This window comes from Plectropomus leopardus, chromosome 3 (genome assembly GCF_008729295.1).
Source record: "Plectropomus leopardus isolate mb chromosome 3, YSFRI_Pleo_2.0, whole genome shotgun sequence".
In the NCBI taxonomy this organism is placed as follows: domain Eukaryota; kingdom Metazoa; phylum Chordata; class Actinopteri; order Perciformes; family Serranidae; genus Plectropomus; species Plectropomus leopardus.
In genome coordinates, this window is record NC_056465.1 from 20,190,648 (window position 1) to 20,210,632 (window position 19,985).

General features: G+C 37.6%; 1 protein-coding gene across 1 annotated transcript; it reads right to left on the reverse strand.

The window, feature by feature from the left end:
* Window positions 1-330: 330 nt before the first annotated feature.
* Window positions 331-18,220, reverse strand: adgrl4 (adhesion G protein-coupled receptor L4). The gene is made up of 16 exons (XM_042483847.1): window positions 18,139-18,220; window positions 17,555-17,704; window positions 14,135-14,284; window positions 11,843-11,992; window positions 11,399-11,469; window positions 9,578-9,757; window positions 8,761-8,944; window positions 8,478-8,591; window positions 7,211-7,410; window positions 5,283-5,462; window positions 3,627-3,830; window positions 2,943-3,163; window positions 2,349-2,415; window positions 2,133-2,224; window positions 1,791-1,959; window positions 331-1,213 (listed from the first exon to the last, which is right to left on the reverse strand). Exons 1-16 carry the CDS (start codon window positions 18,182-18,184, stop codon window positions 1,151-1,153), a joined length of 2,241 nt encoding a protein of 746 aa, XP_042339781.1. The 5' UTR covers window positions 18,185-18,220; the 3' UTR covers window positions 331-1,150.
* Window positions 18,221-19,985: the final 1,765 nt, after the last annotated feature.

A 19,985-nucleotide genomic window follows, 5' to 3' on the forward strand; every position in this document is an offset into this window, starting at 1 on the left:
CATGTGATAAGTCGGGCAGCTGCGTGCTGGACCAGCTGGAGTCTGTTGATGGAGGTGGAGCTGATACCGTAAAGGAGTGAGTTGCAGTAGTCGAGACGTGAGGAAATGAAGGTATGTGTTAGTCTTTTGGCGGCGAGGAGTGTGAGTGAGGGTGTGAGAGAAGGTCTGATCTTGGCGACAATCTGGAGGTGATAGAAGGAAGCTTTGACAACTTGGTGGAGATGAGGCTCAAAGGAGAGGGTGGAATCAAAGATCACGCCAAAAATTATTACTATATCAGGACACAGCTTGTTGAGAATTACAGTATGGTAAAAACACTTAGGAAAGAGGTTAAGGTTCAACCACAATATTTATTTTTGTACAGGCCAGTATCACAAAGCTTTAGAGGGCTGCACAAAATTGCTACAACACAGCTCATATGGACCAACAAGCTACAAGCAAACACAAAAATACAGAAAGAACATTTGTCTGATCACGCTGACAAGTATAATAATCAGAAAGTATTGAAAGTTATGAGCTTGTGAGTCCAATGTGACAGTGGAAAGTTCCCCGTTAAGTCCAGTAGATGGGGCCATTGACCTACCTAACTGTCATCGTGCGAGAGAAACTGTCCTCACAACAATTCATATTTAATAAACTGCACACCTTGTTGTTTGGTGTTCAGAGAGCGAGTGTGAATGCATTAAACGACACCACTGATTTTACACATAAAGGAAGCGAGCAGCAGAGATATGTGTTGGTTTGCCATATTCATTTTAATAATTTACAAATCAATTTCAAATACAAGAAAAAGACAAAAGACTGCTGCTCATGTTGTTTGGAGTTTAATGCCGATAATTGCTAAGATGTTAAATTAAACTGAAATTTTACAAAATGCGATTCTTAGAAGAATGCTTTTTTTTGAATATATTGAAACAGAATTCCCTTTGAATTGAATGTACAACAAACAAACATGATTAGATGACGGCAGTCTTTTAAAAGAGAAACAAGACATTTAGAAAGTGTGTGGTTATCTATAAGAGATCTCTTCTACACAATTCTTCCTCCCACGTTGTTTTTCAAAACTGAAGCATGAGTCACAGGCGATGCCAAGCTGAAGGGTGGACTATTATTGTACAAGTGCAATTGATCAGGCTGTGGTGGCATTAATTCATCTCAGGCATTCAAAACAACACGGCACATTTTTGAAAAGCCTGTAGTACTCCTCCTGAATCTGGAACAACACATACAAGAAAGTGGGATTTGATTAAAAATATAACATATTATTGGCTGTGGTGGCATTGCTGCCCTGGATCTGGAACAACACATACAAGAAAGTGGGATTTGATTAAAAATATAATATATGGTCATCGTAACGAGAAGCTTCGTAACGATAAGCATCGTAATAAAATATGCTTTGAATAAACTAAACAAAAAACCTTTTATTGTTCTTTTCTCTCTCTCTCTCTCTCTCTCTCTCTCTCTCTCTCTCTCTCTCTCTCTCTCTCTCTCTATATATATATATATATATATATATATATATATATATATATATATATATATATATATATAATATATATATACATATATATTGAATTAATGAGGGTTTTAACTTGGTTTTTTTTTATTTTAACATAAGTTAAAGACCTTAATTCAAACAAGATGAAGTCTTTCTGTCATAATACTATCTGATTGTTCTTTGCACAGCATTTTACTTCTAACTTGATCTTAACTGGTCACTGTTTAGCTATGGATATATGAATGATGGGTAAATAAATAGAGAAAACAAAAACCAAAATGAGACTTTTTACCTTTCGGGACAGGACACAGAGGAAGATGAAGATGAACATTCCCTGGAAGGCGTTGGCGATCGTGAACAGATATGCAGTGAGGGTGGTCTCGTTGAGGATGTGCAGCACTCCGAAAGTCCAGGTGGCTCCCAGCACGAACAGCAGAGCAAGGGCACCGCGGGCGCAAGACCTGAGGGTGATTATAATGACTTTAACTATTATTTTTAAATCAACAAACAACTAATGTAATTTGATTCTACAAGGACACCGCATGAAACCATTATAATCCACCAGATAAGGAACCCACAATTTTGATTTTCAATACTCTTTCGACCTTCTCATCAAGAGTAAAGATAATCCTACCTGATGTTTTCATAGTGGCTGATTTCAGGCTTTTTCACAGCAGTATGCCGGTACACTTTGTAGATGATTACTCCGAAAGCCAAGAGATTAACCTTTAGCGGAGACCGACAAAAACAAACATGACAAACAAACACGATCAAATGGATATTTATCTTTGAAACAATCCCTAGTTGATGATTCCAATTAATACTCCCAACAGTCATTTCTAGATCTCACCAGAATGATCAAACACGCCGGCCCAATGAAACTCCATATGAAGTGGTTTTCTGTGCTCAGCCAACATCTGTATTACAAACAGAGAAAGTGTTATTTAACAAACACCTCCACTGACTGACTGTGATCTTTTTGTTGCAATAATCCTCCCGCAGAAGCAATAGCCTCTATCATTTTACTTCAGTCTAATCTAGCCTAATCTTAATTATGACAATATTGTATGGGCTAGTAAATACTCTTCTTATCTTACAAGCACGAAAACAATTGGTTAAAAAAACCTACCTCTGCTCGCAGGAATGAACAATCAGCACTTCTTTTGCATTACCTCAATCTTTTAATTACATTTTGCATTAATAAACAACAGACTTACTTTTATTTATAGATTTCTATTCAACACTAATTCAGTTTTTACCCAACTCTCTACAAAGTAGTCCAAGCATCTTCCTTTTTGTCCCCGCAGGCCAAATTTAATCTCTGTTCCCTTGTATTTATAATTAATGTAATTTGTTTATCTTCCTTCCTTGAAAAAATGCTGAATGACTTTGAGAAAGAGGTCTTTGTTAAAGCCTTTGTCTTCCCACCTCTCTTCGCACTTACACTTTATCAGTGCCGTAATACTTGGAGCCGAGTGTTGCAGAGATGGCCACCACCACAGCCGGGCTCCCGTAGCCAAAGATGTAAAAGTTACGGTGCAGGAAGCCTTTGTTGTAGATGACGCCAACCACTATTAAGTACAGATGGATGCCCTCGATGCACATCCAGGCAAAGGCCGCGAGGAAGAAATAGTGCAGCAGCCCTGCAATAACAGAGCAGAAAAGCTGCCAAGAAACAGACAAAAGAGGAGAGAGGGAGAGGAGGAGACAGAAATTTCACAATTTTATGATTTGTAAAAGTACACTTATTTTGCCCCTGTATGTAGAATTGTCATTTGCACATATTTGTTTGTTTGTTTTGCTCAATTTGCGAGATGTATTGCTGATCTTTAAGCGTTTTCATGTCAGAAAAGCCTTTAAATGGGCAGAAATTATTTTGTTGTTCAACTAAAAAGCAAGTTAAAGTGGAAGAAAAAGAAAAAGAAATAAAAGTGTGCTGTACTGCCCCATGCACTCAATTGAGAGGGTTTTTAATTAATGAAATCGCAGAATAGTGGCTCAGGTGCGCGCACACACACACACGCACACACACGCACACGCACACACACACACACACGCACACACGCACACACACACACACGCACACGCACACACGCTTTCTGATTTCCTTGCTTCATCCGGAGCTCACCTTGTGTGTGTTCATGTTGATCCCCACCAGGAAGATGAACTCGGCCATGAAGAGGCTGCAGCACAGGTTCTTGTGGATGGTGGTTCTGGTGCTCTGGATCTCGCTGAAGAACCAGAAGGTAAAGATGCACATGGACAGACATATGAGGGAGATGATCATCCCCAGCTGGGTGATCCGGGTCAGGATATTGTTGTGGGCCACCAGCTGAGAAGCAAATGGAAAGGGAGGCGGTTTCATGGTATGCTGAAGTTGTAATTTGTTTTGTTTTCTGCTTGGGATCATTTGATGTAACATGGGTGGGTACAGTCAGGCGTTACACGCATAAAAAGTGTTGCAGACATATGAGGACAGCTCTGGTCCTGCTCAATCAGATATCAGCGGGCTGTTCCAGAAAAAATGTCTAAAAAAAAAAGAATTATTTTATTTCACATTACTTATTTTAATTGACTTTTTTTGTTTCTGTACAATCAAGTTCTTTATAAATTAAAAAAAACACCACTCACTTTTTTTAGTTAAAGCAGTGCTCCTAAATCCCCCAAGAAACTGTAGGAATTTAAAGGCACAGTCGAGAGCTATTAAACAGTGGGGAGTGTGTTTTAAAAGTTGTGGGTGGATATTGGCCACAGTGGCTTTGCCTTTCTGTATGTGCAGTGAGTAACGTTGCCTTTAGGAGCTGCTAAACAGTGTTTCATTGTTTTTGGTTTTGGACGTTTGGTGTTGCATGAAATCACAAATCTTACAAAGAATGCTAAACTGACTGGAGCTCTTGGTATAAAAAACTAGACAGAGGTTGCTACATAATGTTAAAAGCTGGCACTGGCCTTCAAAAACCTGTATTGGTGGAAAACAAGCACGTAAGAAGTACATCTAAACAATGGCTAAACATAAACAGTAGGTCAGAACATTTATTGCATTTCAAGTATTATTTTATAACAACAAAGATTTTGAATTTTCACATGACAACAACAATGTATGACCCGAGCACAAAAGAATATTATATAGGTAATAAGTAGGGTTGCAACTAATAATTATTTTTACTCTTCATTAGTTTGTCAGTTATTTTCTATATTAATAAATCAGTTGTTAAATTGATGATAAATTGTCCACAACCCAAAGATTTTAAGTTTAGGTCATATAGGAGTAAAAAATAGAAAGTATCCACTGAAGAAGCTCGAATCAAGAAATATCACTATTTTATAGAAAATTCTTCAAATTTAGTAACTGATTATCAAATTAGTTGGGAATGAATTTATTAATTGACCACTAATCATTAAAGGTTTCAGCTCTTGTAATAAATTATATAAATGATACAATTAAAATGGAATTAATATCTTCGTTTAAAACCAGTTATTGTAAGCATTGAATAGTAAGTACATTTAACTTGAATTTAAGTTAATAATTACTTATATAATTATAATTAGCCATAAATATAAAGTTAAATATTCTGTATGTAAAATTTCAATAAATGGATAATTTTCTTAAGATAAAAATCCAGATCCAGATATGAGGTTTAACCCTCACTGAAAATATATTTGTTCGCCATGATCAACCTCTTTCCCCAAAATCATTACAATAAATAATGTAAAGCCCCAGTGGAAGAAAGGTAAAAAATTAAATACCTTTGCAAGGTTGTATTTTTAATGTATGATCACTCACATTGGCTCGCCCAGAGGACATGAGGATGGCAAAGTGTGTGAGGTGATTGCAGGAGCAGGTGGTTGCATTGCTGTTGACGTGGACGGTCTTGCAGCCGCGAGTGGCCCAGTGGCCCTGCAGGCTGTCCGGCTCATACTCCCAGAAGGCGCACTTCGCCACATCAGCTTTAGTGTCTATGGGCTTTAGTGGACAGAGAGCAACAGAGACACTGTTAACTGTTTGTGGTGCCGTTTTTATTAGTTTTTGCACTGTGCTGCTTTGTGATACCACAACAGGGAGTTAAAATAGATTGCGCAGATCCCATCAAAACAGATAAAAAAAATTACTATCCGTCTAAAGTTTGAGGGAATCAGAAATTAAAATCTTTTGATTTAAAAGTATAAATTCATTACTGTTACTTTAGTGTCATTTTCACAGCGAGTCCAATTATTGCTGTGTTTTGCATTGATTTTTCTAATAACCACTATCGTCTCAAGACTTCATAACTCATAAAAATATGCAAATAATCATCATGCGTGACTTTAGGTCAAGATGAATGGCTCAGGGCATAAAGTGCAGTCATGTGTGCTGCGCAGAAAGCAGCTCACCGGGTGTTTTTGTGGGAAAGCAATCTCATTGGGATGAACAAATGTACAGATGTCCAAATGATCATTAAAATTAATATGAACATATTGAAAGCAGAGGTCAACATATTTTCCATAAATCATTGTGTGCAGTTTAACTTGAATTACAATTATCCACACAGCAACCGCATTTGCAGTAAAAATTAACAAGGTCATAACTAAATAGAATAAAATAAAATGTGATTTAGTGTCTGTATTTTCAGGTTGAGTTGTTACATTCAATTAGATTTGTTTGCACACCACTTGGCGAAACATTTATAATATTTTGTGTGTAAAAATTAGTAATTTGTAAACTTAAATCACTAAATTTGTCTTTCAAATGAATGCGTGCAGAGTGTCACAATAACACTGAGCAGGTGCAAGCAGGGGAAAAAAAAAAAAAACCTAACAGGAAAATACCACTTTGCTTGCAGAAATTGTCTGCTAGAAAATGGAGCCCAAATTATTGATTGTTGCTCTTTAAAGGCAATTTACGGAGGATTTTCACTGCTCAACATAAATCATCACCTCCTTTGTTAGGCTTAAGCCTCAAGGGTCCAACAAAAATAATGATTTCACTTTCTCATACATTTTAATTATCTTAAAAGAAAATACCAGTACATTAACTTTTAGGGTTATTTCCCCTCATTATTCCACTTTCCTCCATCATCTTTTCACCTTTTCCGATTCCATTTCCCCTTTAACGGAGAGGTCATTGCAAGAAATACACGGAGCAAAATCTGAAAATTTCACAGCAAAAACTTACACAAAATGATAACTACTCCTCCCATGTGTGTTTGACTTTAATGGAAACAGTTATCAAGTTACTGCAAGAGTCAGCGTGGGAATAAGGAAGCTATCCTTCATGGCAAACTTGAACGATGTGATGGCGCCAGTCTGACAAGAATATATATGAGAGGATATTGATGTTTTAAACTGATCATAATCCTATTGGAAGCTTTCTAATGTTGATAAATGAATCATATAAGATGCAGAAAAGGTAGCAGCGAGTTTATGGTAGTAAAAAAGTGAAGTAAATCATCTGGATTGTGTTCAGATTTGTCAAACAATTAAAAAAAAAATAGGAAACTGGCACTTTAACGTGTTATTTAGTTTTGAAAATAAATAATACGGGCTTGAATAAGGAAGAATATAGAGGCTATAACTGGGTCATAATTTTCCAAAATCCTGAAAAAGAAACTCGCAGGCAGATTGTTTTGCACAGAAACAGTGACACTGAAGCAGCATACATTCTGAAGGCATACGTTAAGAGTGCCAAAGTGGAAAAACAATGTCGCCAGCCTCAGCACTCTGTACGGTCTTTACCTCGTTGTGTCTCAGAGTGAAGGTGACATGGTCAAGTTGGTAAACGTCAGCAGGTTTGACGGCTGCTGCTATGACTTGGGAGTTGACAGTGATTTCCCCCGTCCCTGCATACCGGGAGTAGTCGGTGACACCTGGGTCGCTGCTCGGCTTCAGGATGTCACCGATGCTGTCATATCGCACAAACACCACTGACACACTTCCTGATGGACAAAAAAAAGTTTAGTAAAGACAGGAGTAGGACAGGAGGAGTAGGACTGACTTATTGACTTACTTACTGTATTTTTAATCACACTTTTAACAAAACTGCTGCTGAGCAGAACGGTATTTGGGAGATATTAAATGTTAAGACAGTGTACAGATCTGATTAACTGTGTAGAGTTCAATGTGTATATTTGACAGTAAATCGCATGTAAAACAATTGAACAATTTTAAATTTCTTTAATAGATTGATCTGTTTCTTAGAGTATTAGTGCTACATTAGAGAAGAAAAAAAGATTTAGGGGATAAAGTCAGAATATTATGAGAAAAAGAAGTCAGAATATTACAAGAATAATGACGTACTTAAATGAGAATAAAGGTATACTATTTCACAAAACAAATGTTATTTACAAAAATTGTAATTTTACAAGAAGTCAAAACATGATTTGGTGATTTTAATTGGAAGGTCAAGAGAAAAATTTTCACCTGACTTTCCAACCTTAACCTGTGGCTTTTTTTTAAATTGAGTAATATCATGACTTTTTCTCTTAAAATTATGATTTTTTTTCTTGGAATTTTACATTGTTTCTTGTAAAGTTGCATGATTTTATTCTCCTTAAATTACAATCTTGTATTATTATCATTATTATTATTATTATTAGTCTCAAAATCTACCTTTTTTATTATTTTTTTTACTTTGGCCCTAATCCTCCTTTTTCATTTCTAACAGTGCATCAAAAGAGGACTTCATGTTGGGTTTGAATTAAATATAACAAATAGTTCATAAATAAGAGATTTTTTTGCATTCTGTGTGTGTAACTTGCCATAAGGACCAGGTAAACTTGCAGAATTCAAACTGATTTACTTGATTTATTGGAGCAATTCTAATATATGCCCCTGAGGGCATCAGCAAAAAAGTTTTATATTTTGATATTTAGTGGGGGAAAAAAATGTGAATACTTAATTTTTCTTTGGCGTACAACACATGTAACATATGGCAACATGTAGCAAAACAGTACTCCCTTTACACCCAAGCACGCAGATGGTCATGTAAACTAGGCTACTTTACCATTTCTGTCCTCCTCTGCGCTCAGTTTTGGAGTTAGATTTATATGATCTCCTCCCATGGAAGCAGACAGTTTGGCCTTTGTGTGACGAGCATCAAAGGTGAAGAGTTTCAATTCTGAGGAGGAGGAGGGGGGAGGGGACGTCAGGGATATCAAGGAATTAAAAGTATGAAATGACAATTACCAAAACCCTCACATTTCTGCTCACAGGTGGGAATAAATGGCAGGACCATTTAATATAATTGGAGAGTCTGAAAGAGCGCTCTGCTTTAATAATTATCTCACCCATTTCGGTGGCTTTGATTTCCAGCTCAGTTGGAGTTTTGTAGTTGTTAGCCAGAGTCAGAGCGCTTTCTTCAACAGTGTGTAGCAGCTTTGTGATGGTATGTTCCCGTCGCACTTCTGTAATTCGGCTCCAAGCCACCAGTTCATCCTTCTCCACCAAGTTGTTTACTGCTTTCACTAGTTTCTGGAAAACAAATTTATCTGTGTCACATGTGTGTGACAGTTTAAATGTAACATATGCTCGTATTGCACTATGTTTTGATCAAGATCCATCATTATGTTTATCAAGTGTAGGTTTGTCTATTTTGATGTTTCAACAACATGATGTGGCTAATGTGGCGGAGGACTTTTATTTTAAAGATATTTTCACAATAACTTGATTCTGAAAAGGTACAAATTAGTGCTAAAAATCCACCAGAATTAAAAAAAAATTAAGTATTTGACGCTCAGAATTTCCTGTGGGACCACCCTCAGACACACCATTTTATATCCAAAACTTACACCTTTGTTGGTGCACACAGTCACTGAGAACCGATAATTCTCTGCTTTTGAGTCACAGGATCCTTCATCCTTCTTTAAAAAGCAAAGAAGTGATTTATGGAGAACTTAAGTGCCCCATAATGGTCAACAACAAGTGCTTTTCCTCTAAATATATTACATTTTGGCACTTTGGGATTTTCCAGAACTACAAAGCACACGATAACAAGGAACTGGCTTGCATTGTGGATTTTCCCCCTGAACCAGTTCAAAGCATAACTGCAGCTCAGGCAGAACTCCAAATGTTGATTGAGAAGCATGAGTGGTAAACAAAGATTACTGTAAGAGTTGAGTTGATGACGGATGGTTTGACAGTGTAATCCTTTTCCTCGGCAGCCAGTGTTGATGCAGATCGACTCAAGGCCTCAACATATGCGATCACTTCCACTGAGGTGAGTTCGCCGGACGTTTGCTTGGCAATTTCCTTCAGCAAACTCTGGGGCTCCGTGAGGTTGCTCATCTAGTACGAATAGAAAAAAGTGTTTTAGTAAGAGAATTTAATGATATATCAATGATTCAACTAATTATGTTGAGATATCTGATGTATTTTTGCTGGATCTAGACTGTGCTTTCTTTATATATTTAGCAATTTAGGTAAGTTAGTTTGGTTATTCTGAGATCAGGCCTTGCCACGTGTACGTAGGTTTGAGCATCAGTTTGGACGTGTCAATTCCACCTCTAAGAAATAATGAAAGTAATAAATAATGACATTTTCACACGTGTCACTTGCAGGCAATGAGTGTTGCAGTTTTTATTTTTCACAGCTGCTCTTCAGTTTGTGTGTGTGTGTGTGTGTGTGTGTGTGTGTTTAAATAAAAGTGGAATATAATTTTCACACACTATATTTAACTGGAAATTCCTAGTCTTTACATTTTTTAATGACATTTTTTTCTTTTTCTTAACAGTGATCTGAGCTCTGCAATTAGTTTGAGGCTAGTGAGCTTATGTTCAAAGCCTGCATAAATAGTCAGCTACGCCACTGGTACCCAAGCTGGGGGTCCCAACCTTCTCTAGGGGTCGCCAAAGCTTAACAGGAGGTCATGAGGCCATCTTCATTTAAGAGTGAAAACTTTTAAAATAAAATACACTGGCAAATACACAATGCATAATAGAACATTAGCCAAGCACCAGGGAGAAGAAAACTGTGAATTTGTCAAAAAAGAAGCCTATTAACTATGTATGTATGTATGATTGTTAATAATAATAATAATAATAATAATAATAACAAGAAGAAGAATGATAATAATAATGATAATAATGCGTAATATAGGACGAGAATTGTATTACACGTTGCTAAAAATACCAGGAAAACTCATCTCGGATGCAATATTCACAGGAATAAAATCTCCAAATTTATTCAAATTGTTCATTTTACGCAGATTTATCATATTTTTTGTGTTCAGTATTTGGATGAATTGTACAGATTATCAGTTGTTCTGTACTGTAACTGCACTTGAATATGTTGTAAAAATATCCATCAGATATGTCATTTACTCAGAGATCGTCCATTTACTTAATGATAGAGTCCCTTAAAGAAAGAAGTTGGAAACCACTGACCTAAGCATTAGAGTTATACACATTAAACCCCCTCTTTCTTCAGTAACAGAGAGGAGAGCCCTGAAGAAAAAAGGATGCATGGTGACATTGTGTGCGAACATATTCTGCAGACGATATTGTATGTTCTAGTTTAAAAGTAAACTGAAAAAGAAAAAAAGAAGAAAAATCCTGAAATACACACAAACACGCATATAAAGCAGCTGTCCATTAAAGAAAAGAAACACCCATTGCCTGCCTGTGGCCTATGAGTCAAAGATTGTGAAGACTATTGATGTCTTTGCCTATAGATTGTGCACATTAACATCCTAAACTGCTGCTTCTGTAACTTGCTTGCCTTTAGATTGCACAACTGAAGGTCAAGAACTCTGGGTTTGAGACTGCTGGTACTGCAAGTGGCATTTGGATAAAATTGGCTGCTGTAATGTGTCCTTGTTTGCTCGGCCTGTCTCAATTCACGTTCATCTTTTTTCTCTCCAACAGAGGGCAGTGTCATCTTATCTATTTTTTACCATATTTGGCTGAAAACCTGAGGAGGGGTACTTACATATTCAAGTGTTTTGTTGACAGTCTCTGTCATGCACCCGATGTTGTCATGGCAGTATTTTTGGGGATGCTCTGGAAAACAACAATTACCTAAAGTATCTCTTTGATTGCTGAATTTATTTTCATCATTTCACCAGGACAAAGCATCTTAACAGTTAAGTCTGAATTGCACAAAACCTGCACAGATGTAACATCACACAGTTCTCTTTGTGATCAACATAGCTAAGAAAAAACATCAGAAAACTTAAGATTGCACCGTTTACTTGATGTATTGCATAATACCTTCTGCATAAAAATGTTTAAAATTCAGTTCTGTGTCGTGTGTGTACGTGTGAGAGAGAAAGTTAGAAAAAAAGAGATGAAGAGAGATGTATGTCCTTGGATGTAAGTACCAGTGCGTGAGTGTTATGTGTGTGTATGTGAGCTCTTCCATCCTTATACCGACCTTTACATCTCACACCTCTCTCCGGATGAAAGTGCTTAATGCCAGAAGTTGGGATGTAATCACGCTGACAGGTGCAATAGAAAGATCCATTCGTATTATGGCAGTGTGAGTTTGGTCCGCAGATCGGTCCTGACTTGCATTCATCAATATCTGAAAGGTGCATATGAAGAGTTTATTTACAACAGAAGATAAACACAATATGAATAAAGTCACACTTTCAATACAGCATAATGGAAACAGCTTATAAATACAAACACATGTTTTTATCTCTCTACAGCAGGGGTCCTCAATGTTTTTCAGGCCAAGGACCCCTTCGCTGAAAGAGAGACAGAGCAGAGACCCTCTGCTACATATAACGTATACTACTGTGTTGCACTTTAGATAATTCTCTGTATATTTTTTGCATATTCTCTCGTTTGTGCTTTGCTTTTAAGCCAGCAGCAGTTTTAGCGTGGCTGTGTTAGCCTCACACTCACACAAAAGTTACAAAACATCCTGCTGTGGCTCACAGGAATGTTCGTACACTTGGAATAATAATATAAATAATGGGTTAATATGTTTCAATAGTACGTCGATGTTAGCTTATTAGTTTAGCCATTTTTTGTGCCGCAAAGTGATTTAGCTTTAGCTTGCCAACATGATAACAAAAGGATTCATGGGTAACGGTTAGCCTTTCATCAGTGTTGTTTACTGTTAATTCAGTGGTTTTATTTAATGAATAGGCTAATTAACAGTAGATATATCAAGTGAAGTTAGGATCCATTTTAATTTGTATTTTCAGACATATTTGAATTTTAAAAAAAAATAACATGGTTTAAACTCAAATGTTACTAGCCAACAATAATTTGGCAGCCCCCCCTGCTGTAATCTGAGGACCCCCTTGAGGTTGCAGACCCCCTGTTTAAAACCTAGGCTCTTCAGTAATTTCACCTCAAAATTAGGATTGGTACCAAAAATCTGGTGCCAATATGAAGTGGTTTACCGGACCGAATCATGAGGCAGATTTCGGTGCCAGATTATGTGCGTAGTGAGTGAACGGGAGAAAGAAAGAGAGTGTGTGTGTGGGTACAGATGACCCCCCTGGGCACCCGTGCAAAGGTCTATGCCCCACTGGTGGTGCTGGAGTGGGTGCGATGAGGGGCCTGATTTGGAGTATTTTGTCCTCCTGTCAATCATTTACAATGGCGGACCTGGTTCAGTTTAGATTGTTTGTCATTGAATAAATGCTACAACTCCTCAAGACTCAAGACAAGATCTGCTGATGAAAGTAAAGAAGGTCAGCCCTGAAGTTAGCAGGTGAAGTCAGCCTCCCACTGGAAACTGACCAGGCTCCCTTAAGGTGGACCGTTAACACTCTCAGCTGCTCTTATACAGGTTATAGAGAAATGTCTGGCTGCCGAGTCTCCTGAGTTAGGTAGACAATTACACAGTCTAACTCAAAAATGATTTTTCTGTTAATAGTTTTTTACCTGTTATTTATTGTTAGATTATTGTTGTTGCTGTTTTATGAATTTGTAGATTAAATTAGTTAAATCTTATACTCACGTGTATGTTTTAATTCATATTTGTATATCTAATTGTTAAGAGGTAATATGTTGATTTCAAGTTCAAATTTGCCTTTGCAATTAAAAGAGGCAACAGCTCAGGCACCGTTTGAGCACCGGTCCCATTTAAAAGTAGCCAACAGTATTCCAAAAAAAGACAAACAATACCCAACCATTCTTAAATTAGTAAAAGTGATAATAAAGTTGAAGTAAAGTTAATGACTTATCTTCATACAAATAACAGATGTGGCACAAAAAGTCCCACACATTCCATTTAACACACTGTATAATTGTTTTTAGAAGAGAAGCTGCAATTCTTGCATGCACATTACACATCTGAATATTCATAAATCAGCCTCTAAAATCAGCTACATGCATCTGCACTGTATGAAATGATGTGTGCCACCCAGTTGGATATCTGCAGGAATACTTTATGCCCCAACAGGGGATAAAGGTGTTGTTCCTCTATTGCAAATGGAGCAAAAGATCTCGGGCGGTTGCTCAGAATAGCAGATGGGAAGGAAGCGAAAGGCCGAGGGAGGAAAAGAATCACCTCCAGCACGCTTATCCTCCTCAGTACAGTGAAAGAGAAAACAGTTCACACATACGTGCAGGTACCCTCACAGCTGTGTGGCTTTCACACACATACATGATATCTTGCCCAGTTGTATGTGAGGTCCTCTGCCAGTACGTGACCAAAACAAATTTCTGTACATTTATAGTCCTGGACAAGTGAATCGGGCATTACCGATGCATCCAGTGCCATCATTGGGCTGGAACTCGGCCAGTCCTGTCGATGTGTATCCAGAGACACATGTACAGTAGTAGCTGCCCACTGTGTTGGTGCAGCTCCCCCTGTCCCCGCAGATATTAGTCACATTCTGGCACTCGTTGTCATCTATGGTGAAAAGAGTAGGGTGAAAAGTAAACTGGGTTAGTTGCTTGAGAAAATAGAATAATTAAAAAAAAAAACAATAAAAACTCAAATAGGCTTGTAAACATTTGATCTCTTTGAAAAACATAATTGGATGAGCAAAGAAAATAAGGCACATCTGCAAGATTTAACTGGCTGTAATTTGTCCAGGCAGTGTTAACACCAGATGACCTGCATTTAGATTTGCAAAAATAACCAATTCAGCCAATTAAAACAGTTGTTTATCTGGCCCTTTATTTGGACAAGAATTTTTTTTAAATCCTTGGACAATATTCAAGTGCTACATTGTAACTGGTGACACTGAATGCATTATTTGCAGTCTTTTCATTGATTATTTTACTGTAATAGTGTCATTTTTACTTTTGTTCAGTCTCCCATGTCTTGGTTGTCCCTCTGCTGCATTTCCCATAAGGCCTTTCAATATACTCTAGAGAAATGCCTCACCATGTTGCAGTCAGTTGCTCTGTAAGTTTCTGTCTGAGATAATTGGAGAAAATTGTGTAATGTGAAGCATCAGTGCAAGTGTATCCAAAGTGTATCTTTCCTCACTCAAACAGCTGCAAGTCTTTTGATCTGCAGTTTCTGAAGAAATTAGATATCTACTGTGCTTCTTCCACAATGCTTCAACAATTCTTTTTTTGGCTGCTGAACATTATGCAAAATGCCTGGACCACCAGAGAGCCCTTGCAAAAACTGATGTTAATCCTTTCTGTTTAACTTAAAATAGTGCAGTAAGTTATGTCTGCTTGAGTAAAAAAGGAGAACACACACAAAAAAAAACAAAAAACTAAAAAGAGCATGAAGTGCTGGGGACATAGTGGCAGCATTTCTTGAGAAGAACGTCTGTTTTCCAAAAACAGAAACCAGAGCGAATACTAAAACTTGTGATGTTTTGATATGTCAATTCAGGAGATATGATTTGATAGGATTATTCCTAGAGCAACAATGTGAATTTTCTATGTTAATGCATGTAGTAATGTCCAGAAAACTAACCCTATACAATCATCATGACAGCATAATTCCAGATTGAATCTTTTTTGTGGTTTTGAATGCATGTTTGCACAAATACTGACTTAAACTGTCCCCCACAATTAGATTACCATTTAAGAACTTGATGAAGCTCAGTTGTGGTCTTGTCTCAGGCTCTATCAAGTTAGTCCTGATTAAAGCCTCGGCTGCCTCTAACTTATATGCAGTTTCCATTGTTCACATTTGTGATTGCTGGGCAGTAGTTTGCTTTAGATTTTGACTCAAATCTCAAATTTCATAAAACATTTTATCTTTGTTGGCCAGGCTCAGAAAGCACCAGAAACAGTGCAGTTTGCTGCGGATGCTGCTGTGGCCCATGCATGAAAAAAAATGCTGTTCCAGCTTTATTCTCCAACGCACCTTCCGTCTCTGGTCTCTGCGTTTATTGGAAATGAGCTGGTAAGACTTTCCACTGTTGTTTTCACTTGTCTATGATGGATGCTTTGCTCTTCCTCTCCTCTGTACCTTTTGCAACAAAAGCTGTCCGGGAAGGGAAATCCTCTGCTCTGATGAGAGAGGTGACTGTATTCAAAGGGGAAATACCTCCATAACACACAGGACCCTTGACTGGTAGGTTTTCACAAACACTGTATCCTCATATTTTATGATTAACTTTGATGTCTTTGTTTTATAAGTACACCAAAGAGAGTACCATTGTCCCTTTGTTTATTTTGACTCGATCAGCTTGACAATTCTATGAATTTCGTTTTAATTTTTTCTTTATTTTTGTTTTAATAGTGTGGACTTTGTAAACAAAAAGACAATGAAATATGAACTATTTCACCAATTGTCACTTTATTTCATTAAATTAACTCACACATGCTTAATCTACTACTACTTAAAGACGCCATCAGCATCAATCTTAATTGTGCCTTTTTGTTTTAAAATCATTCGCTACAGTGTTTTCACTACTCACATTTTGAGTTACTTTTGGCCCTTGAAATATGTGAGCTGCACTGTGATTGTGATCAGGCTTGGACAGGAAACAAAAACGGTTCCAGGAATTCTAAACAGTCCAGAAACATAACAAAAGTAACAATGCTGAGTGAGAGCCATCGCCGGCCATTAAAAATGTTACTAATAAAGCTGTATGGTGGAGATATCTTTTCACATTGCTGTGTTTTCTTTGTCATTAAGTCCCAATCAGGTCAGCTGCCAGCTAGCCAGCAAGTTCCAAAACCCCACAGCTGATCCAACAAATCATAACTGCGTCTCAAAGAGGGTAAGATGGACAAGAACATATAAAGTTGTTAAAATTACTTAAACTTATCCACATGGTGCCTTCGTGTTTTTGAAATGGCCAAATTGATTATTCAGCTTAATCACAAGAACTAAAAGTGAAATTAGTTGCTAAAAATGAAGTTTCCTTACATGTAAAAGATGCAGATGTTCAAGTTTTTGTTGGTTGGTTGTTTCAGGTTAAAAAGCTGAATAAAGCAGTTTCATCTTTACAAAGTTATTGTTTTTTCGCAGTTGCATGTCGCGGAGGGGCTGAAAACCATGCTGGCCTCGAACTGCCCCATCTAGAGCCTGTGTTTGGTTTGTCTGTTCTGGGTTTCTATAGAAATATGGCGGTACAATATGGTGATATCTGTAGACAAGGATCCTGTGTCGATTAGAGGCTCATTCTAAGTTAACAAAGACATGATGATTCTTTTCAGGTGATTATACACAATAGAAAACATACTTAATATATTATATTCCATTACTGCCAGTATATTCTACTAAATCCCACACACTGGACCTTTAGTTCAGTTCTGTATGCGGGGACTATGAAATGCAACATGTTGGCTTTACTACTGTTGAACAGAAGCACAATACTGAACAGATCATGCTGATTTGTGTTTATCAAATGACCATAGATAGTTCTGTATATCTGTTTACGTGTATCCGTTGTTAAATTTTAATGAAAATTAAATGGGCTCTTGAGCTTTCACACATCTAGTGCCTGGTATATTTTTAACTGCTTACATCATTGTTATTTTTGCACTGCACAGTCACCCGCCATGCTCTAAAAATGTTAAACCAAGCCACATGTGTACAAATGTTCGCCCCATGCTTCTGTCTGCTTATGTTTAGCAGCCACAACTGACAAAGGCGTCCTAAAATAGACAAGATTTCCAAGACAGCTACACACAAGGTTGTACTCTTGCATCATTATAAATACTCAGTAACACATGGGCGGCTTTTTATGTTTGTATTCACCATTGCAAAATGTTGTTCCATCTCCGGTATATCCATTGTTGCAGAAGCAGGCATCGTTTGAGCCGTTCAGGGTCTTGCACGTTGCAAGTTGGTGACAAGAATCACAAATGTCAGAGAGGCTGCATGGGTCCATCAGACTGGAGAGCCATGCTGCGTAGACACAGGTACCAGACACAGGAGTGTGTAAGTTTAACTTATACCATGAAAGTAATAGTCCAAATCATTTTGTGATGCCACTGCTGCTTCTTTGGGCATGTGTGGTTCCAGTAAAAATAACAATTTTATCTCTGGCTCTGTGGATAACCCACCACTCACATAACCACACAGGATCCACTCAACAAATCCATTGAACCTCAGTACATATGAGTTTAGAATACAGCTCACAACACAAACAGTTGTAAATGAAATAAAAATCAAAACATTAAATATTATTTTAAATAACATACATATTTTATATCAATCTCAACTGCTGCCCATTCACATTGCATCAACCCCTCATAGTTAAAAAAAAAATAAAAAACATCTATTTACTACTGTCTTCCTATAAGAACCTACCATACTAGTGGATAGATAAGCTCACGTACCTGTCAAAAGTACAAGTTTCATTGGTGACTGAAGCAAAGACTCCATACTTGCGCTAGCTCTTGATTCTACTTTTAGCTCAGACTGCGGTGGGCCGGCTAGTGACGTAGTTCATTTCCTTGCATCACTTTCCTGTTTCCCTAAACCTGGCCCTTCCTGTCTTGATCTTTAATCTGCTTTCAAAAACATGCAGCCTGGTCCCTTCACCAACACACAGCACCTAACACACTTTCTCGTTTGGTTCCACTTTACACCTAATATAAAAGATGTTTTAGCAGTATTCAGTCACTTTTTTAAAGTGTTGTCGACACTGTGACTATATTGCCATTTTGGAAGCCTCCCCGCTATTGTTCTCACTTGAACACGTACAGTAGGCTGTGTAAACACAGGTCAAAACAACACCCACTAACCTCACGGAAGGACGACCCCCTCCCTTCCGCTAAGGACTGCACACTAATGCACACACACATTCCTGTGCTGTGTGTCTTCAAGTGATCATCTCACTGTTCTGCAGACAGATGCTGAAATATGTGTAGTTCTTTCAGGCTTTTACTGCTGAAACTGAAATTGGGGATGAAAGCCTTCAAATTTTTGGTCATATAGTGAATAATGTCGTGGAATCTTTAGTGCACTGGTTCCCAGCTTGAGGGTCCGGACCCCTACAAGGAGTCGTCAAAGCTTCACGGGGGGCACTAGGTGTTCTTGATTTTAAGGGATGTGAGAAAACCTTTGTAAAATTTCTATAGGAGATATAAATATCTATATCTATATCTATATCTATATCTCAGTATTTCATCAATTTTTGTGAAGAAAACTTGCAGATTTTTTAAAAATTTAATTTTGAATATTATTTAGCTATAAACTTTAAACGACATCCCACAGGATGATGGCACAATGAAGACCAAAAGAGCTAACAGAGCATCGGCCAAATGTAAGAGAGAAGACCCTGATGAAGGCTTCTGGTCGTCCTGCACTGTCCTTTCTTAGCTATCCATTTATTTATTGTGTTTATTTATTCGGTGTTTGCAGGAATAACTTTTTTGACTATTGTTGTCATGCTTTGTGCGTCTGTTTGATGCCACTGCCTGGCAAACAAATGTGTGGATTCTGTGTATGCCTTTGTTTACATGCTGCATATGTTGTTTTTGTTTAATGTCTATAGTGGCAGACCGGTTTCCCCCTTGAGGATTAATAAAGCGAATCCTATCCTATCCTGTCCTTATTGGGTCATAGGACTGATGACTCACACTTTGTTTGAATGAAAAGAAAGTGAAAGAAAATTGTTCATGGATGAAAGTCTGGTCTTAACAATGGCCAAAATCTTATTACAATTCAAATATTCTGCCTCTGTTCTGCTTTTTTTTTTATCTATAAACTGTGGTGTTTCCTCCAGAACAGTGATCTACTGAAGATACAGTGAAGTTGTTGAAACATCATCAGTTTGCTATTGTTCACATTTCTATTCATAGTGCCTTAAAAAAGGGAATTTATATCAGCATGGCTGAAATAACAGTGATGTTGTACAAATACGGCTATAAGGCCTTTTTGTGCTGCAGTTATATACTGAGTGTGTCTTTGAAGATAAGCAATAAAACAACACATTGTTTCTTTGACACCTGTCATGGACTAATGACCCCATTCTCTGAGCAAGCAATGAGCAGGGCTGAGTGTTGTTTAGTTTTCGCTGGTGGGTTACTGACCCACACTAAACAAAGCTGTGTTAGGTTATCTGATGGCACAGTTTTCTTCAAAGCTGTAGGTGCAGGATTTAAACTCCGCTAACCCACCACGCCCATGAATGTCAATACTCAGAATTAGTTTTCTTTCTTTTTTTTTATGGTAACTGGCA